We start from the raw sequence: 22,213 nt of genomic DNA, 5'->3' as shown, positions 1-22,213 counted from the left end.
GGCACTGAACTCCCACTGGGGAAAGGAAACCCATTGCCCCAAGACTTCCTGACCCAGAGACTTGTCCTTCATGAATCCTTCCCCAAATCTCTCAACCTTGCTACCCACTCCCAGCTCCTCACCTGTTTTAGGCACTCCCCCTTGGGTAGCTATGAAATATTTACCAGTCCTTAATATAAGGAGAAGGGGATGCAAGATGCATTTAAAATACCAGTGGGCCCCAGCTACAATAAATGAATCAGGGCTCTTAGATCCTGATTCACACAAACCAACTGTTAAAAAGACACGTTTGAATCAACTGGAGTATTTTGCATACGAACTGAGTTTTAGATAATACTCAAGAATTTGTGTTGATTTTGTTAGATGTGTTAATGGCATATTATGTAAGAAAGTGTCCATGTGTTTTAGAGATGCATGCTGAAGTATGTAGGGGTAACATGACATGATGTTGGAGATTTGTTTTAAAATACTTTAGCAAAAAGGGAGGGGAGTGGATGAAATAAGTTACAAAATCTTGCTAATGGTTGGAGCTGGGTGATGGGTGTCTAGTGGTTCCCTGCAAGCTCCACTTTTGTGTACGTTTGAAACTTCTCATTAAAATAAAGGGCGGGGGGGGGGGGGCTAAAAGGATTCGTCAAGAGAATTGTGAAAAATTCCCTAGAAGGTCCTGCAAAGATGCCCTTGCCCTACCGCTTTAAGAGCTTTCTCTGGAAAGTCAACTCAGGAAAACGCCCCAGTTGTATGCAGACTCGTGTATGTGCATATGTGCATTTTCCCGGGAAAAACATCCAAAGCTTTCATTGGAGGCTCAGAGGGGTCGTGACCCCTCCCCCCCCAAAGATTAAGGACTCGCTACCTTACAGGGGGAACCCTGTTTGAAGTCAGGTCCCCCCCTCACTTCAAGCTGATCACTGCCGAGTGCAACACAGGGCCGACGTGGCTGTGTGACGCCGGCCTGGGGTCCCCCCCTCCTCGCCGTCCCTCGGATCCCTTTTTTCCACCTGTAAAATGGGGTCACGGGCGGTCCACGCGGCCGGCCCGGGGAGAACGAAGTGTTCGTGCCGCTAGGCCGTCGGCCCCGCAGGAGACTCCCACACCTAGCGATGACTCGGACGCTGGCCTGGGACGCGCCCTCCGCGCCCCCACCCCCTTCCAGGCCCCGGCCCGTCCGCCTCCCGCTTGGGGCGGCAATTTGTCTCCTTTTGAACCCCCCGCCCCCGACGGGTTTCCCCCTTTGATTCGCGGCCCTGAGGCTCCCCCCAGCTTTGAAATGCAAACCCGCCCGGGCTGGGGCCGCGGGCGCCCGGAGCTATAAAAGGCCTGGGTGGGGCGGGCGCGGCGGCCGGGCCCGCGAGTTCAGGTGAGCAGTCTGCTCGTCGGGGCGGCCCGCAGCGGCGGCTCCAGGGCCCAGCATGCGCGCGGGCCCCCGCGGCCACCATGTACGTGGGCTATGTGCTGGACAAGGATTCTCCGGTCTACCCCGGCCCCGCCAGGCCCGCGAGCCTCGGCCTGGGCCCGCAAGCCTACGGCCCCCCGCCTGCGCCCCCGGGGCCCCCGCAGTACCCCGACTTCACCAGCTATTCTCACGTGGAGCCTGCCCCCGCACCCTCTGCGGCCTGGAGCGCGCCCTTCTCTGCGCCCAAGGACGACTGGGCCGCCGCCTATGGCCCAGGCCCCACGGCCCCTGCCGCCAGCCCAGCCCCGCTGGCATTCGGGCCCCCTCCAGACTTTAGCCCGGTGCCCGCGCCCCCTGGGCCTGGCCCAAGCCTCCTGGCGCAGCCGCTCGGCGGCCCGGGCGCACCGTGCTCACCCGGAGCGCAAAGGAGGACGCCCTACGAGTGGATGCGGCGCAGCGTGGCGGCTGGAGGCGGCGGTGGCAGCGGTAAGGACCCCTCCCTCGCCCTGCGCCTCCGGACGGTTCCCCTGGGCACCGGCAGGTGCTAGGGCGAGGCCCAGCCGCCCCCTGTCTGACCCCTGCCCCGGCTCCCCCAGGGTTCCCCGCTTGGGCCTCCCTGACCACTCTGGTCCTGGATTGCTGTTCTCTCAGCCTCTCCCTTCTGAATCCCAGACTGCCGGGCCTTGGTAACCACAGCCTGTCTTTCCGTATAGACAGGGGAACGGAGACCCCGAGACGTGAAGAAACGCGCCCGTGGTCGCCGGGCTAGGCCGGAACTAGAACGCAGCTCCCCAGACTTATCCCAGGGCTCTTTAGCAACACTGGCCCCCGTCGTCATCCGGGTCTTCCACCCGTATCCCATCCCCAAGAGGAAGCTGCAAACCGGCCCCAGAAGGGGCGATGCACTGATGGTGTGCACACAGGCGGGCCGCTTTCCTTTCCAGGTCTCAGCACCCGGATCGGTACAGTGAAGAGACTGGTGGCTCCTATCCTTTGGACTAAAAAAGAGCCCTCTGTGGTTACACTGGTGTGGGGGGGTCCGTACCTTACCATCCCAGGGCCCTCCCTGAACTCTTGACCCTGGGGGAGGGGCAGGCAGGAGCAGTTGGGAAGGTGGCTACTGTTTGGCTCCTGAGACTGTGAACCTCCTGCCCCCAGGCAGGCCTCTCTGATCCACCCTCTTCAAAGGCAGAGGAGGGGGCAGGACAAAGGGCCAGCTTTAATGAGGGGCGGCGGCCTGACCTCCTTTATAGGTCCCCCCTTTGTCATGTAACAGACTGCGCCTTAGCTCGATAGTGACTCCTGTTGGCCGGAAAGTGAACACGATACCCCATTGTCCCGACTGTGTCCGGCCTGTCCTGACAAAGGCCACCTGGCTTTAGGGGCGGGAAGTCGGCCTGCCCACCCTTTGATGTCCATCCCCTCCCCCACTTCCCCCAGCTAGGAGGGAGCCTGGGACTTCCCCCATCTCCTCTCTCTCTTCACCCCCATGTCCCCCCACACACTCCTCAGTCCTGGGGCAGATGCTGGGGAGGTCTGGCTATAATCGTAGCACCTTCTTGGGAGTCCCAGGGACACGGAAGCTCCTATCTGCCTCCAGAAGCCTCTCATTTGTGTGACCTTGGCTAAATAAGAATAGCTGACGCTTATGGACCACTTACTAATGGACCAGGCCCTGCTGTTAATTCTCACATTATGGTAGGTACTATTAGCATACCCATTTTTAATGTGAAAAATCTATGGCCTAGAGAGGTTAAATCCTTGCACGAGGCCATAAGACCAGTAAATGGGGAGGGGGGGCTGGGACTTAAACCCTGGCAGATTGACCATCAAGCCTGTGTTCTTATCCTCTCAACAATAGCTTCTCTTAAATAAGTCATCTTTTCTGGGTCTCGGTTTTACCATCTGTGACATGATCGGGAAGGGTCTTATACCTTTGTTTAAGTAATAAAAGGACCCTTTTGAAAAATCTGGTGGAAAATACAAATCTTCTCCCTAGAAAAAAAGTGTTGCCTAATTCTGCAGACAATTTGAGGGGTTCTAGAAGCTCCCGAAAGACTTCTCCGTTAACCCTGGTTGAGAACTCTGCATGAGACTAAATGAGAGAAGGTGTCTGTGGCCACTGACTCCCCGGTTTTGTGTCTGTTCGCTGGAAGGGAAGCCTGCCTTTCCTGCCCTTCTATTCCAGTTGTTGTGACTGCTGATCAGGCAACTTTGGAGATGGGGGGGGGGGTCCCAGTTGGAGGGGCAGTTCCTCAGGAGCAAGGACCTGGAGAGAGTGTGCCAGTGGCGGTCAGAGGACTGGTGGGAGGCGTGGAGGAGCTTTCAGGCTGTGTGACGTCGGGCAAATCACTTTTTCCATCTGGGCACAGGAGCTGCGTGCGAACTCTGCTCAGCCTCTGGTCTCAAAAGTCATTTGGAAAGTGTTGTCCCCAGGCAGATGGGGGCCTAGCAGTGAGTCTGCCCAAAGGCAAAAACAACCTTTCCCCCTTTATTCCCACAAAGTAGAATGAGAGAGCCCAGGGAAGTATGCAGGCTCCCAAGGAAAGTGGCTGCCCCAGAAGCCAGGTTTGACCCATTCGGCTGAGGACGCAGGATCATCAGCTTTCTAGAAACTAGAAGCTGCTGCCTGTCTGCCCAGGGCCATCTGACTCCGACTAGTGCCTCTGAGATGGGGCAGAATTGGCAGAATTGGGATGGAGTTACAGACCTTCCCTGAGAGAGAGGCCAGGTTGTGCCCCCCCCTTTGGCCTCAGTTTCTCCTTCTGGGCAATGAAGATCCAGGGTCTCTAGGATGGTGCCTGTGTAGTGCTGTTGTCTATGACGGCAAAGGGAAGGTCAATACATGCCAACACCCACCCTGCGCCCCCTCCCCCACAGCAAATGTTGCTGGCCACCTGGTCTTGTGGTACCAGGTCTTCTTATCAGCCGCTGTTCCCTCTTCCTGGAAATTCCTGTGCCCTAACTTTGCAGGCCTAGCTCCTTCTCACCCTTCAGGTCTTAGCTTAATGGTCATCTCCTCAGAGAGGTCCTCCATGATTTCCCAAGGGAGGCTCCCCCTATACACGTCGATAACCTTCACCGTGTTTCCTTCAGAGCACCACCACCTCTGATTTCAATTTACTCATTTATCTGTGTGTTTGTGTTGTCTATTTCCCCACCCACCAAAGGAACGCCCATGAGGTCCAGAGCCACATCCATTTGACCCATCACTACCTTCCAGGCACCATCATAGTGCATGACGTTTAGTAGGGGCTCAATACATTTTGTTGAATGAATGAACAGGACAAGTGTGAGGAACAGTCAGACAACCGAGAGAAGAGGGAAGAGGTGAGATCCTGGCTTTGACACGTTTCTGTGGCCCCAGCCCTAGGGGTGGGGCCCATGGCCGTTGAGTTGAGCAAGCTCATGCCAGGGGTGGAAGCCTGGTTGCTCCTGTCTCCCTCCTGGGACAGTACTCCATCCTCAGCTGAGGAGTCGGTGTACCTGAGGCTGGGACTGGGACTGTTTTTTTGTTTTTAAGATTTTATTTATTTATTTATGTATTATTTATTTATTTATTTGACAGAGAGAGAGAGCACAAGCAGGGGGAGCAGTAGGCAAAGGGTGAGGGAGAAGTAGGCTCCCCATGGAGCAGGGAGCCAGATGCAGGACTTGATCCCAGGACCCTGGGATCATGACCTGAGCCGAAGGCAGACACTTAACCGACTGAGCCACCCAGGCGTCCCTACGACCCGGGTTTTATCCTAAGGAGGGACAGTGAGAACTGGAAAGAGGAGAGAGACTGTTGGGCTTCTTTCCATCATCAAAATATTAACCAGTTCTGAGTGGTTACTATCACTTGGCTGAGGCCAGGATAGGAAAGGACTACAAGGGGTTCTATTTTGTGATCTTCCCTTTTGCATCTACAAATAGCAGCATTTTCATTAAGAGGGCCAGACATCATCATGTCAAAGGCTCAGCATCCGTTCCTCATGAACAAACAGTACTTCCCAGGTCAGTGGCCTGTGGGGAGGCTGAGGTCCCATACAACGAGGGAGATGTTTGCTGAGATGATGAGTCTGTTGCAGCAGGGTTCAGGTCTTGGTCCAGCCCCTTCAGCTTTCAGATGGAGAAACTGAGGCCCAGGGAAGGGATGAGCCCCCTCCCCCCTCATTCCAGACCCTATCCCTTGGCCCATTGCCACAGCCACCAGCCTGGCCTCTCACCTTCAGCCTCTCTCTGATGCCCCAGCTGTCATCACAACCATTACCAGATTTACCTTTTCAAGGTGCATCTCCTGCTCAAGAGCATTTCATGGCTCCCCGCTGCTATGGAATTCCCGTTTTGTTATATGCCATTTCATTGCTGTCAAATCCAGCCCCATTTCTGGGGCATTCAGAGCCCTCTTGAGAACTGGCTCCAACCCACCATTGAAGCCACTGTCTCACTAGTTTCTCTAGATACAGCAGTGCTTACTGGGGATGGCTAAGGACCGGGCTTGGGAGCCTCAGGCCTGGGACTGCATTTCTGTTAGAAGCTGCACAGCCTCGGGCAAGTTAACTTGGATCATTTTTCTGAGCCTTGTTTCTTCCAGTATAACATTAAGGATAATAATAGGATTGCACCTCGAAGCGACAGTGCCCATCAAGCCCAGCCCCTGTGCTTGGTACACGGTAGGTACAAAGTGCATCAGTGCCTAAGACTGTCTTTGCCAGTCCTTAGCAGGTGCACAGAAACACACATCTCACATTCCCTGCCTCTCCAGTCTGGGTCCCTCAACCTAAATTACCCTTCCTGCCCTCCTACATCTTCACCAACTCAAATGTTGTACCTTTCCCAAGGCCACCTCCTCTAGAAAGCCCTCCTTGGTTCCCTCTCCTCCAAGCACTGTATCAGGCCCTGGTTTTAACAACACTCATCACTATCTTATTTATCGCTTCCATCTACCTAAAGGACTCGTTGTGGTCAGCCCCATCCTTCCCACCAGGACTTGCGCCAAGTAGGAGCTCATGATAAAGCTGGTAACTGTGGTATTGGTTGAATCCTTACTGCATGCCAGGCAGTGTGCCAAGAACTTCACATGGATTTTCTCACTCAAGCTTTGTAACAACGCTAAGAGGTGTGAGGATCTATTATTAGCCTCATTTTACAAATAACATTAATGAGGCTCAGAGAGGGTAAGGTGCCTGCCCAAGCTCACACAGCTAGGATGCGACAGCATGGGTTTCAAACCTAGACTCCACAGCCTAAGGAGCATCTGTCAAATAAAGCAACACACGCAGTAGCCCCAGACCCCTCCCCATGTGCGTCCCAGCCCAGGTGGGGAAAGGAGGCTGGTAGGTTGTGGGGGGGGGGGGCAGGGAAGAGCCGGGAGAAGCTGATGGGGGAGGGTGGGCACAGCAGGGGCCAGGCTGTTTAAAACTGGTTCTCTAGGCAGAAGCTGCGTTTGACACCTCGTCTCTCAGATGTAGCTGGGAAGGGGAATGACCCAGTTAGAAGGTGGCAGAAGGCTTTTTTTGGTTGGATGTTTTTTTTTCCCCCCGCTTTGGCAGATATTGCGGCTGAGAGCTTAGGGAATCACTCACTGTGAAGGTCCAAAACAGCTTTGTTAGCAGCAGGGTCTGGCTTGTCAGTAGGAAGTTATCTTAATGGGCTGGCCCTCTAGTTTCTGTCCTGGAGCTCCTGGGGTTTGGAAACAACGTTTGCATCTGGAGTCAACATGGGTTAACCTGTTGAACCCTGCCCACACCACGCTAATCCCCAAGCTTGTAGGGGTGCATAGTTTCCTCTGCTTCAACACAGAGAGTGAGCAGACGCTAGTGAAAGCCAGGATTGACGCTCCAAGCTCAACATCTTCCAGTGACTTCCCATTGCTCTTGAAATCCAATTCAAACCCCTCACCCCAGGGCTCAGAGCTCTGTTGGTCTCTCCAGGCTAACCACATGCCTCTCTTATTCATTCATTCAGGCAGGCTGAGGATTCTGGGCAGGACAAGGCAGACAGGGTCCTCTGCTGCTCTCGACCATAGGGCCTTTTCACATGCCGTTCTCTCTTCCTGGAACATCCCTCTCGTTGATGACACAGAAACCTCCTCAGCCTTCAGGTTTCAACTTAGATGTTGCCTCCTCCAGGGGACCTCCTCCAAGCTAATTAGAGTAGGTCCCCCCAGCCCCGCCCCTGCCATTTAATCTAGCTCTCAGCTCTACGCTTACTTTCCTTCATACTAATCCCAGTTTGTAATTATTTTCTTAGTTTGTTTTTAATCTGCGCCCCCCGCCCATGAAAGAGGGGAATGAACTATTTAACAAGTCCCGAGCACCGACCACAGTGATAAGGATATGAACCTGATCTACTGAGTACTCAGCACATGCTCAGCATTTTCTCAAACGCAGGTATTTCCAACCCCAGAACTGCACACCTCTGCATTAGATTAGTGGCTTTGACTAAGGTCTGGGAGGATGTCCTTTGGAGGTTGAGCTGACCAGCTGATGGATTGGCTGTGGGAGCCGGAAGCGCCACCTAGGCTTTTGGCCTGAGTATCCGGAGGGTGGTGGCCGTTTACTGAGACGAAGGCCCCACCAGGAAGCAGTAGATTTGTGTTATGTGTTCCACAAGGATTCATCAAGTACTCACTGTGTGTCAGGCACCATTGTGGGACTGGGTGAGCAAGATGGCATCACGAAGCAGACCAGGAGCAAGGCCCTGAGGGGAGGAGATTTGCAAAGGTCACCCAGTGAGCTAGGAGAGGGCTGGAGTCCAAAGCCCCTTCCTGCACCCCACCCAGAACGTGAGCCCTCGGGACCTGGGCCGAGGACACTTGACTTCCAGATGGGAAGACAATGACCAGGTAGGGCAAGGCTGGAATGCGCCCTAAGAGACAGCTCAGAGGGGCCTCAAGCTGTTCAGGCCGGGAGAGAGTTGAAGGGACACAGTTGCTGTTTGCTAGTCTTAGAAGGGCTGTTCTGGGCCAAGGGTGCTTTTTTTTTTTTTTTTTGGTGCCCCTGTGGAAAAATACAAGTGGGTGGTAGATGCGAGACCAGGATGCTTTGCAGAGAGTACAAGCAGTCTGGTTAGGATGCTATGCAGCTGTGGGCATCTGGCCCAGGGCAGGAGTTTGGTCTAGCAGGGTTGTCCAGTAGAACTTTCTGTGATGGTGGAAATGCTCTATATCTGTTCTGTCCGGTATGCTAACCACCAGCAGCATGTGTCTCTCGAGCACTTGAAAGATGGCTGGCATGACTCAAGAGCTGAATTCTTAATTCTATTCAGTTAATTTAAATTTAAGTAGCCACATGTGGCTAGTAGCTGTCATATGGGAGGACACAGGACGAGAGTTCTAGAATGGTAATCTGTTCTCGATGGGCTCCTTATTCTCCACCGAGGAGCCTCTCTGGCCTCTTCTGTCTCTCTGGTCATCTTCCTCTTCATCATTGACTAGCTTTTAGTAATGATTACCTTATTCAATAGGTTCCCACACCTCATCTCTACAACTACAGTGTATCGAGGAGGAGTTCATGTCCTCAGTTGAGAGGTGAATACACTGGGACCCAAAGAGGTGCGGTGACTTGCCTGGGTTCACACCACTGGCCTGTGGCCAGGCTGGGGTAGGACAGACAGGTCTACCTGCCCCTGCACTTTCTGTCCTCTTTGCTGCCTCCCACAGCCAAGCCAGACTGTGGGCCCAAACGGAGAAGACGGGGCAGGGGACAAGGCCCAGGTGGCCCTGGAGGAAAGGGCGCAGTGGAAAGGAGGAGCTTGCCTAAGGCTGCAGGACCTCCAGCCCCACATTAGCCTCACCACTGCTCCAGGGCTTGAATGAGGAGCCGTGATGGAGCCGCCTGGGACTGGCAACTCAGCCGGAACAAGAACCCAGTCAGGGCCCAGTAGACAGCCTCCTGGTCCAGGAAGGGACCTCTATTCAGCATCTAACTGGCCGGGTCAGGGCGGCCCCATGCAGCAGAGGTCCCAACCCCTGCTGGTGGGATGGGGAATCCAGCCCAAACCGAACATGGCCAGTGCAGCTGGTGGCTGGGCCAGATGTCCCCACTCCCAGGCCAGGGTGTTCCTTGCCCTGCGGCTCCCTATCAGGCGGCATTCCTCCCTCTCCCAAGGGACTCCTCCAACATCCGCTTCTGCAAATAACTCAGCTCTCCCTGACATCTCCTTAGCTCTTTGCCCTTTACAAACTGCTTTTACGTCCGAAGCCTGAAGTTCAGTCGCTTGTCAAGTCCTTCAGCTAAGGATCGGTCAGACCTGGGCCCAACGCCTGAGAGGAGGGCTCAGAGCTGCACAGAGGCCCACGGAGCTGCCCCTCTTCTGATGCACAGGAGAAACTGAGGCCCAGAGAGGAGAAGGGACTTCTACAAGACCACACAGATGGCATAGAACTGGGACCAAGACCTAGTGACTTCAGCTAGTGGTTCAGATACCCCAAGGGCTGTTAAAAAAGGCAGGAGAGCAGGATGCGGTGGGATCGGGGGTGGGGTATTTTTAACAAGCTTACACGTGTGCCTGTGTACATACCGCGCGTGTGTGTGTGTGTTGGGGGTGATCGTGATGCACAGTCAGGATGGGGCCGGACCACACAGAGAGGGGGCATGGAGGGTTGAGGCGGGATGGGTGTTCCAGGCCTGGGGGCCCAGAGCTGGCACGGTCACCCCCCCCACCCCCAGGGCCACAGACCCAGCAGGAAGGGGGCAGAGGAAGTGCTGACGCAGAGGCCATGCGATTTTCTTGGAGCCACCCACCCCGCCCTGGGGGGCAGAGGCTGAACCCTGTCCTCGCCTGGCCCAGGCTGGATGGGGCGGCCCCACCGCAGGCCACTGCTGTAGTTCCTGCCCCTTATCCTCCAGCTGGGCAGGCCCGGTATCTAGGCTCTCAGACAGGGAAATCAGAATTAGAATTCTTTCGGCAAAAATAACAAACGCAACCAGAGAGTCAACAAACATTGGGAGCTTTGTGTTTCCAAGTTGGAAGGGACCTTATAAATAAACAGCCTCATCCAACACATCACCCATCGCCCAGATCCATTTCCCAGGCTTTCTGCCCCATGGCTGCCCCGCCATGTTGGAGATGAGTAAGACCTACCCATCCATATGCACCTACTAAGTGCCAGGGGCTGTGCTAGGTGTCCTCCATTTTTCTAAAGCGATCCCCCGTGCACCTGGTGGTTGGGAGTAGTTACGGAGACCTCACACTGTGTAATAGGTTCTAGTGCTGTTTCTGAGGCTGGACAGACCTGAGTTGAAATCCCACCTGCCAGATGTGTGGACCTCTCTAAGCCTCACTCTGCTCATCTGAAAATGGGGATAACAGTTGCACAGCTTCATAAGTTGTTGAGAGATGTATACAAGTACCTGCCACGTGGACAGGTTGGCCATTATTAGAATAATAGTGATCCCCATTTTATAGATACAGAGAATGAAGCTCAGAAAGATGAGGTGACCAGTCCTAGCTCACCCAGCCAGTGAGAAGCTGTCCTGCCCAATCCCAGAGGTCTGTTTGCCCAGACAACCACATGTCAGGGTCCGCTGCTAGCTATTCAAGTAGCAAATCCCCGAGTCTCATTTTAGCCCCACTGAATCTGAATTCCTGGTCTAGAATCTGTGCTTTTGCAAAGCTTCCCAGGACCTCCACTGTGCATGCTTTAGGAGATGCGGAATGGGCTATCTTCACAGCAGCCTACTGCATATGGATGGGCCATTACTCGAATCCCAAAGCTAGAGCAAAGAGAAAGCCTGTCCTTTGGGTGAGTTATCCAAGGGTTTTCCCTGCTGTGCTCATCACTGAAGAGGCGGAGGGGGCTCCCTTCCCATCCCCCTACCCCCTTGCACTGGCATCTGGCCCAGAGGGTTATTCATTAGGTGGTTGGGAGCGGCTGGCCCCCATCAGACACCTGTTGCAGGAGCCTGGACTTCCCTCTCAGCCCCAGCGTCCCAGGGGCCTGTAAATCATTCATCCTGGGGCCCTCTCCCTGCCTGCTCCTCTCACGCACCTCCTGTACCCTCCCTCCTAGGCTCCCAGGGTGGCACAGGTACTCACAGGAGGCGGAAGGGAGGATGGCTTGGGGCAGTTGACAGTTTGGGCTCAGAGCTGAGACTAGAGCCCAGGGCTCCTGACTGTCATTAAAAATACAAATTCAGGGGCACCTGGGTGGCTCAGTCAGGTAAACGTTTGACTCTTGATTTCGGCTCAGGTCATGATCTCAGGGTCATAAGATCGAGCCCCACTCCGGGTTCCGTGCTGGGCATGGAGCCTATTCTCTCTCTGTCTTAAAAAAAACTAGTAATCAGGGGTGCCTGGGTGGCTCAGTCGGTTAAGCATCTGCCTTTGCCTCGGGTCATGATCCCAGGGTCCTGGGATCGAGCCCTGCATCGGGCTCCTTGCTCATCAGAGAGCCTGCTTCTCCCTCTGCCTCTGCCTGAAGCTACCCCTACTTGTGCTCTCTCTCTCTCTCTCTCTGTCAAATAAATAAATAAAATCTTTTTTAAAAATAATAAAAAATACAAATTCACATTGCATATGGTAAAAAAAGAGAGAGAGAGAAAGAGAAAGGGAAGGAAGGGAGGGAGGGAGGGAGGGAGGGAGGGAGGGAGGGTCATCCCAAAGACTCTCACTTAGCTGTGGCCCAACAGCTTCCAGTTCCTTCTCCAGAGGTTTGTTAATAATTTGTATTTTCTTTCAGAAAGAATTCTACGTACACACACATGTATGAGTGTGTGTGTGTGTGTGTGTCCCACTGTTATACAAAAACAGTAACATACAATTCACAACATTCTATGTCTTGCTTTGTTTTTGTAACTCAGTATGTCTTAGAAATTGCTGCATATTAGTACATGGGGAGCTTTATAATTTCTTTTTAATGACTGCATAATGTCACTCTCCATGGATGTACCATCTCTTATTTAACAAGTACCCTACTTTTTTTTAAAGATTTTTATTTAATTTTTTTGAGAGAGAGAGAGAGCAAGTGAGAGAGAGCCCGAACTGGGGGTGGGGCAGATGGAGAGGGAGAAGCAGACGCCCCATGGAGCAGGGAGCCTGATGAGGGGCTCCATCCCAGGACTCTGGGATCATGACCTGAGCTGAAGGCAGACGCTTAACTGACTGAGCCACCCAGGCGTCCCTAACAAGTACCCTACTTGTAGACGTACATTGCTTCTAGTCTTGTGTCCTTTGAAACAGCTATGGCTTTGGGCATTTTTCTGTGAGATCAATTCCTGGAAGTGGGATTAATGGGTCAGAGGGCACATGCATATTAAATGAGGCTAAATGTTACCAAGTTGGGCTCCAGAGGAGGATGTTGCAGTTATTTCTCCCTGGGTAGCATATGGGATTTCTTGGTTTCTGGACCACAGTGTGATACCAAATGTTTTGTTCTTTGGCAGAGCCATTTTCTTAGCAATAAAATGGTGCGATTTGAGAGCTCCACCAGGTAGAAGTTGGCCAGTGGTTCCTGAGCCCCCCAGCCCATCTCCTGGGCCCAGAGAGAAGGTGACAGGCCCTGTGGGCTGGGTCTTCCCTGGCAGCTTCGCTGGAACAGAGAGAAATAATTATGCAGCTAGAGCCCTGTCCCCTGTCTAATTCCCCGCTCCTCAAATCTGGGAGGAGTCAGGCTACAGTTTGGATCACCTGAGCCCAGGGTGGATAACACTACCAGGCAGGATGGCCCTTAGCAAGGATGGGCACCTTTCTGAGCCCCCGTTTCCCTCATCTATGGAAATGGGTGTGCTGGCTCCCCACTTGCTCATCAGAAAAGATGGGAGTGAGTGCTGGGTGCCTGAGGAAAAGGCATAATAAGCTTCATAAGCGCTGCTTGTAATCTGTCAAGCTGTTTGGGTGGGAAAGGAGACTCGTCCTGCCACTTAAGGCTGTGAGTATTCTGGGCATTTTCAAAGACCCACCCAGCCTGCGGACCATCTAGCCCCAGCCCAGAGCTCTCTGGGGCCTGCCTTTACCATGATCCGGCCCCTCCCTTCCCAGAAGTACAAGTAGACAGGTGGTCTACTGTTTGAGCTTCTGTTACCAAGGCTTAGGAGGCTTCTTGGGGGGGCTCTATGGACCCCAAGCCTGATGGGGTGAGGAGTTGTGCCAAGAGTAAGGAGTGGGAACTTTCCACCAGGTGACATGGCTTTGGGCAAGTCCACGCTTGCCCAGGGCTTCAGTGACCCTGACTGTGCGGGGGAGGTCGGACTGGAAGGTTTTACAAGGCCTCTCTTACTTGGACCTCCAGCATCTGTATTACCTGCCCGAACCTCAGTCTCTTCATCTATAAAATGGGAGGAGACCAAACTGAACCCTTCCGGCGTTAGCCCAGTGAAGATTCAGAGCTCTCCTGGGCTCCGGGGGTGGCGCATTAAGCAGAACTGTTTTTGAGTCGGCGTTGAATTTTCTAGGCCAAGGAAGGGCCCATCTGGAGCCAAGGCCTCAGCAGCCACTCCCTTGTCCCTTTCCTGGGCCAGGCCTGGCCGAGGGCCGAGGCCGTCCCGTGCTACATCGGGTGGTGGGCTGAGGTCAGTGGCTATGGAAGCGTCCAGTGCAGTTCTGCTGCTCTGGCAGGAAACCCAAGGAAAAAAGCCCAGAAACATCTGTTGTCTCCCATTTTCTGCAAAACCATTTGGCTCTTGGGGAGCCCAGTGGCTGTCCTGCCAAGCTGCGTGGGCTTGGTAGTGGGGCGGGAGCTGGAAGAGGGGTGGGTGGTTAGCACAGGGGTGTTGAGGGACAGGCAAAGCCAGAGCCGTGACCCTGGGAGGTAAAGGCCAGTCTTTGTGGGGGCAACTGGGTGAGGTGGAACAGGGTCCACGGTTATTCCGAGACTCGTCATGGCCTGGTGGACACGGGTAGGTCTGAAAGTGCTTGCGTGTGCCTCCTATTTATAGCCGAGTACTCAGCTTCTTGCGAAGGAAACTGGTGTTTAGTCAGGCCCCCGCACCAGCCCAGGCCAAGCACGACTCTTAATATTCTCTCCAGACAGACCTCTGATCCCAGCCCCAAAGAGAGTACTGACTTTAACCCCAATCAGTCCTCAAATCCTGCTCCCGGCCCCAGGCCGAGCCCTGTAGAGAAGCCAAGCCACAGCCTTCTCTCTCTCCTGGGTTATTGCAAGCCTATCTGTGCTTTCCCCTTCTTGCCAGTCTGTCCTCCAGGCAGCAGCCAGAGGCAGATTAAAACCAATATCAGTCCTCATGTCTCCTGGGCTCAGAAGCCTGCAATGGCTCCCATCACAGACAGAGTAAAACCCAGAGTCCTTTCCGTGGCTGGTAAGGCCCTGGACAACCTGCACCTCTGTCCTTGCTCACTGCACTCTGGCTACACCAGCCTCCTCACTGTTCCCCACACATCCGATCTCAGGCATGCTGCCACCACAGGGCCTTTGCACTTGCTGTTCCCTGCACCCAGAGCCCTCTTCCCCAGATACCTGCATGACCCTTTCCCTCACCTCCTTTAGATCTTTGCTTAAATTCCCCTTCTTGGTAAGACCTTCATGGACTACTCTATTTAAAATCTCATACTTTCTCCTCCCCAAATTCCCAGTCCTTTCTTCCTGTCTTCTTCTTCTTAAGAATACTTATCAATTGGGCGCCTGGGTGGCTCAGATGGTTAAGCGTCTGCCTTCGGCTCAGGTCATGATCCCAGGGTCCTGGGATCGAGTCCCGCATCGGGCTCCCTGCTCCTTGGGAGCCTGCTTCTCCCTCTGCCTCTCCCTCTCTCTCTCTCTCTGTCTGTCTCTCATGAATAAATAAATAAAATCTTTAAAAAAAAAAAAAGAATACTTATCAATTAACTTATCAAGTACTTAGCATTAACATATCAAATTATTTTGATCTGTGATTATTTTGATTAGGTTCCACTAGAACCTGATTTCACTGAGAATAGGGACCTTTTTTAATTTTGCTCGCTGGTGTACCCCAGTGTTTGGCCCACGGCAGGAGCTCAGTAAATATTTGTTACCTGAGCCTGCATCACTGCTCTGTGCACAGGGAAGAGGCGGTGGTGTGGATGGCTCTGGGCAGACTGCTGCAACCCCAGCTTAGGGCTTGGTGTCCAGGGCTAGGGTCTTTGGAGGTACCTGACAGGTCCTCGGGGCCTTGGGGCTGCGAGCAGTGTTTTTTGTTGGGCCAGCAGCCACCAGGCATTTGACGGGAAGTGAAGAGAACCCACCCCAGGATGGAGCAGCAAGCTTCCACTTCTGCCTGTGGTGGCTCATCCCCACTCTCCTCCTGCGCTGGAGAGAGGAGCCGCTGACTTGTCACTGGTCTCAGTCTGCCCTGAGCTGCTAGGTGTCCCTCTCTGTCTCTGGTGTGACCACCCGTGGTCTCAGGATCCTGAATCAGAACCACCTGGAGAGCTTGTTAAAAATGCAGATTTTAAGGGGGCCTGGCTGGCTCAGTCAGTGGAGCATGCAACTCTTGATCTCAGGATCGTGAGTTCTAGCCCCACGTTGGGTGTAGAGATTACTTAAAAAATAAATAAAATCTAAAAAAAAATTAAGATGCCGAGTCTAGCCCCCAGGCTTTCCGGTTCACAGGGTCAGGGATGCCCTGGAAGCGGTGTTTTTCACGCGCTCCCCAAGTGTCTGTTGCACAGCCGCATCTGGAAACTGCTGGGTGAAAATTGGTGGAGTTGGTGGATCAGAGGAGGGCTCTGGGTCGGGGGAGCTGGACTGAAAGCCCAACTCCACCAGCAGCTTGCTGTTGAGCCCTGAGCAAATTGCTTCTCCTCTCTGAGCCTCGTGCCTCCCCAAATGGGCATGAGAGCAGTGCTTGCCTCTCAGGTTGGTGGTCTCCAAGTCTGACCCCAGGAGAATGATAGTTACCCCCCAGGACTGAGTGCGCGTCCCTCCCAACCTCAGGGTCCTTTCGGGGGGGCCTGGATTGCTTCCTCCCTGGGACCCTGCTTCAGCTTTTGCAGCACCCCCCCACACACACTTACTTCCCCTCCTGGGCCCTCTGCTTCTCAGGGAAGACCCGGACCAAGGACAAGTACCGCGTGGTCTACACCGACCACCAGCGCCTGGAGCTGGAAAAGGAGTTCCACTATAGCCGTTACATCACCATCCGGCGGAAGTCAGAGCTCGCTGCCAATCTGGGGCTCACTGAGCGGCAGGTGTGTGGGTCCCCCCACCTTCACCACAGGAGCAGTACTGGGAATCTGGCCTCCAGGGTGTCAGGCAGGTTATAGACTCAGTCAGGGAGGAGAACAGAGAGGTTGGGTTTCCTGACCATGGTCACACAGCACTCAGCAGAAACTGAGCTGCTGCCAAATCCTCCCACCTGCAACAAAACCCAATATCCCTGACCCCCAGTAGGGCGGAAGGGGGATCTGCTTAGCTATAGGCTACAGCAGCTAGGATGATTGCTGTTTAAATCCTAAGGAGGGAGCAGTTACAGGGAGCACAGGGAAGTCTTCCTGGAGGAGGGGTCTTCCAAAATGCGGACCGAGAAGGTTACAGAGATACTGTCTTTAGGGTCGGGGAGCAGGTTCTAGAGGAGGAGGTTGCGTTCCCCGGCCATGAACAGCCCGGGTGGTGGTGCAGGAGGGAGGCCGTAAACCCCACATGGGGAAATAAGAGCTCAGCTGTCCTTCCTGTCTTCCTCGTGCTCTGCCATCTGGTCTCCCCACCACCTAGCCTATCTCTGCTCTCCCATACCACAGGTGAAGATCTGGTTCCAGAACCGGCGGGCCAAGGAGCGCAAAGTGAACAAGAAGAAGCAGCAGCAGCCCCCCCCACCCCCCCCACCAGCCCACGAAGTCACCCCCACCGCAGCTGGGCCGCCCCTGGGGGGCCTGTGTCCCAGCTCTGCCAGCCTCTTGGGAGCCTCCTCCCCAATGCCAGTTAAGGAGGAGTATCTGCCGTAGCCCCCTGCCCAGCCTTGTGGGCTGGGGGCCTAGGGACTCAGGTGCTGGGCATGTGGCTCCCGTTAAGGCCTAGGAGGCCTGGTCTGAGTCCCAGCCTTGCCACTAACCTTGGGTAACCTTGGACAAGTTGCCCACCCAGCCCTGCATCCCCTTGACCCATCTACGCCTGGAGCCTGTGGAATAAGGGCCTTTCCAGCTCCTGTGTTCTAGGCCTCAGGGGGGAGGTCTCGATCCCTAGAGGGCTAGGTGAGGGGCTGCGATAAGTTCCCAGGCCCCACCTCCTCCTCCACGGATGGGTTCAAGGGTGGGAGGCCGCTGGAGGGATTGGACTGACTCAGGGGGAAGGAGCTAGAGCCGAGAGAAGACGGAATGCTTGCAGCCCATGACCTGAGGGGAAGGGATGAGGTCAGCTCCCACCTGCCTCTTCCTGCAGCCTCACCTCCAGCTGTCCCGGTCACAAATTACCCTGATCCCTCTCTAGGCCGGATGGATGCAAAGCACAAAGCCCACAAGAGCGGGACAGAGCAAGAGGCTCTGATGACTGTGTCCTCTGGGTTGCAGAGCCGTATGCCCCACGAGCATTCTCAGTGGGGCCCCCAGATGGGGACAGGCAGAGGGAGCCGGGTGGGGGCGAGTCCACCTGCCTAGTTTCTACACTCCTAGGCTATCCCTTAGGGCCCAGGCCCCAGGGAGTCCCCAGGGAACTTTCTCCAGACCAAGCAGAACTCACAGCTGGGCAAGTGTTGCACATAGAGTGGAATCTCTTGGATGCAGCTTCAAGAATAAATTTTTTTTCTCTTTTCAAAAAAAAAAGTATAAAAATCATTATACCCAGCATTAAAGGAAAATGCTAAAGAAGTATAAACCATCCACACCCTTCCCTGACAATTGCATAGTCCCCTCCGGTCTCTGTAGGTCTCTAACAAGGTCACCTTTAAAACATGTTTGAAAGATCAAAAACAGGACATTGTTAGAGTAAGTCTATGAGACTACGTAAAACTGTAAATCCATTTTGTAAGCAGATTCATCAGACTCAATATATCGGTTTTTTGAATTTTTCAAGCACTTTCAGCTCACATTTTTTACTCAACAGCTGATATTCATTGGGCACCCCCATGTGCCAGGCATGGCCGAGCCCAGGGAATGCACAGTCCTTGGCCCACAAAAGTTCCCAGTCGGAGCTCTGCTCTGGGCATCAAAGGAACAGAGCCCAGAGTGGGCTCCCAGCTTATGGCAGAAGGTCTGGAAGGCTTCCTGGAGGAGGTGATGTTTGGATTGAGGCCTAAAGATCTAGTAGGTGCTGTCAGGCCAACCAAGGAGGAATGGTAAAAAAGAATATGAACAATAGGAACTTAAAGTATGATGTTTTAAAACTGAGAAAACTGTTCTCAGCTCCCTTCCAGAGGTGGGCAGGAGTCTGCCACCTGGGGCCTTTGCTCTCTCGAAGGTTCTGGTGCCAGCTGCCCGCCCCTCTGTTTACTGTTCTGGGATGTGGCCCAGCCATAAAAAAGCGTGTGTAGCCTGCCTGTCTGCCCTTTGCTCCTGGGACACATGACAACAAGGCACAAGGTGGCTCCAGCCCCACACTAGCCCTTGAAGGCAGTAGGCACTTCCCTCTCTCCTCCTGCTGGTGGCCTGGGAGGCCCCACAACTTCCCCGCAGATGGTGGGCATCTAAGGCATGGGAGCAAGATGGTGCCAGGGAAAGAACTATGGTTCCAAGGGCAGAGGAAGAGAGCTGGTGGGAGGGTAGTTGGCAGAGGGGATACAGTTTTCTGATCTTCACAAATACTTGCTATGTGACCCCGGCTTAACTGCTTCCCCTCTCTGGGCCTCATTTCCCCATCTGTAAAACTGAGGAGTTCATGTACCAAAAAGAAATATGACTCAGGTCCAGTAAGTTTGGGAAGTCCTGCAGACTCAACTCTTCTGGGGGAGTCCCAGTGGTACATTAACACATCAAGGGCTCTGACAAGTCCCACAGCAAAGAAACCCCTTGGATTTTCTTTAATCCAGCATTCTCCATGCTTTGCTACCCAGGAGCCCCCTACTAGCACCCCAGTGAACACCACACACTCCGGAGTGTGGAGATGCCGTGGGCTGGGGGGACTCAACGTTCAGCCCCAGGCTCCAGTGTCAGGCGGCCTGGCCTCCAGTTTACCGCCTCCCAGCTCTGAGACTTCAGGCAAGTCACTTAGCTTCTTTGAGCCTTGGCCTCCTCATTTGTCAAATGGAAATAAAATCCTTGAACCTATCTCAGAATTGTGTTTAGCACAGGGTAGGTGCTGTGTTTTGGCCACCTGCTCATGGGGCTGCTGCATCCCTACAGGTCTGCCTAATGTTCTAACTACCCTTATTCCACCCCCCCTCCCCCACCCCAGTGCTGAGGGCTGGTGGCAGTCTGGGAGGTCTGAGGCAGGACAAGCCTGTCCCCAGCCACAGGACAACCTCTGTCTGGCAGGAGGTCAGTGGCCAGGCCTGGCAGGCTGGGTCAGCTGCAGCTGCTGCCGACATGGGAAGCCAGGGGTTTGGGTGGGGCCCACAAGGTGGGTTGGTGATCGCCTGTCAGTTGGTGTCCGAGCTCCAGGAAAGAGAAAACTTTGATCTCAAACAACTTCCAAGCATTGTCATGGGCTGCCTTGTGAGTCGTGAGCTCCCTATCACTCAGAGAGTTCCACCGGAGCCCAGGGTGTTATGGCTCAGGAAAGGGACCCCTCATGTCCCATCAGACCCAGCAGCTGACCCAGTGCTAAGAGGTATTCCAGCCTTCCTGTCAGGAATAGCTGCTACTGCTCCTATTTTGCGTATAGCAATTTTATGCCACCCTCTCCCAGGTGGCGGGCCCTGAGCTGGTGCTGAGACCGGGTGTCCAGACAAATGCCAGATATGGCTTGGCCTGGTCCTCAAAGGCCCATGGCCTGGTCATGGCCTCTAGCAAATCAGAAGCATGCACATCAGCACTATATTTTGCATGCAACTTCCCCTGTAGACCCCTAATGCCGCGCCGAGAGCCTCAGTCTGTGGAGGAGCCAATCCCGACGACTGCCAAGGGATTGGTGTGGGCAGAGCAGAGAGGGCCGCCGCTCAGCTGGAGGGGAGGACTCCGCCCAGCATGAGGAGTAGGGGAGGTCTCCTGCCGCTCAGGGTACATGTGTGTGCACGCATGTGTAACGGGTTATGATGGGGGGCAGGAGGACTGCGGAGCTCCAAGGAAACCAGCCCGGCTCCGGGTGGATGGGGTGCCCAGCCAATGGGATGCAGAGTCGGCCTCGGACAGGGCAGCTTTAGAGGGCAATCCGTCCCAGTGCGGCTGCTCCGGAGCCACTTTCTCTGAATCATACCAGATGGACTAGCAGTCTGATTCCTCATTTTTCACAGTCGCCACTCGCTGGTGTAACAAAACACATGCTCTGCAGCGATAAAGTCTGAACGTTTTAGCAAATTAAAAATGTTTATTTATATGCATTTAAAAATATCTCCCTATATAATAAAAGGAAGTACATTTTCATCTAACACTTTCCTTAAATCAGCAACACATCTCCATTCTGGTTTGATGTGAGACCAGGAGAAATAGAGAGAGGTGGGAAGGGGGAAGGGAGATAGATGATTTACTGGTTAGGATTCCTAAGTAGTTATTCTGCCCAGTACTACCCAAACTTGCTCTGGGATAAGGGAGAGGGGACGGTGTCAAACGTGCTTGGTGGCTGAACTCGTGGCCAGTTGTATGATCGTAAGCCTGGGGCTTCAGTGGGCAGGTGGGCTTATATGGACAATATCTTCTAGAAGATGCTGGGGTTTTGTTTATTTGTTTGAGGAAGACCAGACTTTCCTAACAAGGGTTGCAGTGATAGGGCAGAGGATCTGACCGTATCTGGAGGGCAGAGTCTGACCCCACTCAGGCTCTGCCCTCCAGATCACAGATCACAGAAAGGTGTGATCTGGAGGGCAGAGCCTGAGTGGGGTCAGACTCCTAGATGCCAGGACTAAACCCACCTCTGCTTCACGCAGTAATTGTGCAAGTCCTGCCTTTTCTTCTTCTTCTTCCTCTTCCTCTTCCTCTTCTTCTTCTTCTTCTTCTTCTTCTTCTTCTTCTTCTTCTTCTTCTTCTTTTCTTCTTCTTCTTTTTAGTCCTGCCTTTTCTGGGCCTCAGTTTCCCCATCTGAAAAGTATGAGCCTGGACCCATTTGCACTCACAGCCCCAGTGACTGCCACTGATGTTCAGTGGTCACCCCATGATGTGTTTGCTTGAGGAAGACTAAAGTAAAGATCCAGTCCTGGGGCGTCTGGGTGGCTCAGTCAGTTAAGCCTCTGCCTCCGGCTCAGGTCATGATCCTAGGGTCCTGGGATGGAGTCCCGCATCGGGCTTTGTGCTCAGCAGAGAGCCTGCTTCTCCCTCTCCCTCTGCCTGAGCCCTCCCTGCTTGTTCTCTCTCTCTCTCTGACAAATAAATAAATAAAATCTTAAAAAAGAAAAAAAAGATCCAGTCCTATTCCCTCCCACGACCCCAGGGCTGAATCTAGGGGAAGCAGGCGCAACTGGGAAGGCACCATAAAGAGGCCAGTTTTCCAGGCAGGCCCTGGGGGAGGGGCGGGGGAGGTGGTTCCTGCCCGGGGCCTTCTTGGATTCGGTAGCCAAGGGCTTTTGCCCTCTCCAAAGCCCAGAGATTCCGCGCTCTGTGCAAACTTGGGTATATGATTTCACTCCTCTGAGACCCTTCCCTCAGGTGCAACTGGGGATGCCCAAACCTGTCTTCTCAGGCTGCTGGAAAGAGTTACAAAACAGATGTTGGATATAAGCCTCCATCCAATGAACACAGTAGGGTTTCATGAATGTTCCTTCCCTTCACCTTCATGCGCAAAGGGCTCCTTCCTCCTGCATCTGGAGAGCCCCTGACCTGCCCTTTGAGGCCAGGCTTAAAGGAAGGAGCAGCGGGGTGGGACCCCGGGAGGAGAGGCGGGCCCAGGACCCAGCCAGGCCC

General features: G+C 54.0%; 1 protein-coding gene across 1 annotated transcript; it reads left to right on the top strand.

Annotated features, from left to right (window-relative positions):
* The first annotated feature begins 1,437 nt into the window (after nucleotides 1–1,437).
* On the top strand, nucleotides 1,438–17,236 carry CDX1 (caudal type homeobox 1). The gene is made up of 3 exons (XM_028106491.1): nucleotides 1,438–1,882; nucleotides 16,338–16,483; nucleotides 17,033–17,236. Exons 1-3 carry the CDS (start codon nucleotides 1,438–1,440, stop codon nucleotides 17,234–17,236), a joined length of 795 nt encoding a protein of 264 aa, XP_027962292.1.
* Nucleotides 17,237–22,213: the final 4,977 nt, after the last annotated feature.

This window comes from Eumetopias jubatus, unplaced genomic scaffold (assembly GCF_037043125.1).
Source record: "Eumetopias jubatus isolate StellerSeaLion01/CBP00866 unplaced genomic scaffold, mEumJub1_p1.0 scaffold_5, whole genome shotgun sequence".
Classification (NCBI taxonomy): domain Eukaryota; kingdom Metazoa; phylum Chordata; class Mammalia; order Carnivora; family Otariidae; genus Eumetopias; species Eumetopias jubatus.
This window is presented reverse-complemented; position numbering and strand designations above follow the sequence as displayed.

What these genes read in the sequence shown, in the direction of transcription:
- CDX1 (XM_028106491.1), top strand. Translation starts at nt 1,438, where the DNA reads ATGTACGTGGGCTATGTGCTGGACAAGGATTCTCCGGTCTACCCCGGC. An exon ending in TGGAGGCGGCGGTGGCAGCG is followed by an intron (nt 1,883 to 16,337) that starts GTAAGGACCCCT and finishes TCTGCTTCTCAG; the next exon opens with GGAAGACCCGGACCAAGGAC. An exon ending in TGGGGCTCACTGAGCGGCAG is followed by an intron (nt 16,484 to 17,032) that starts GTGTGTGGGTCC and finishes CCCATACCACAG; the next exon opens with GTGAAGATCTGGTTCCAGAA.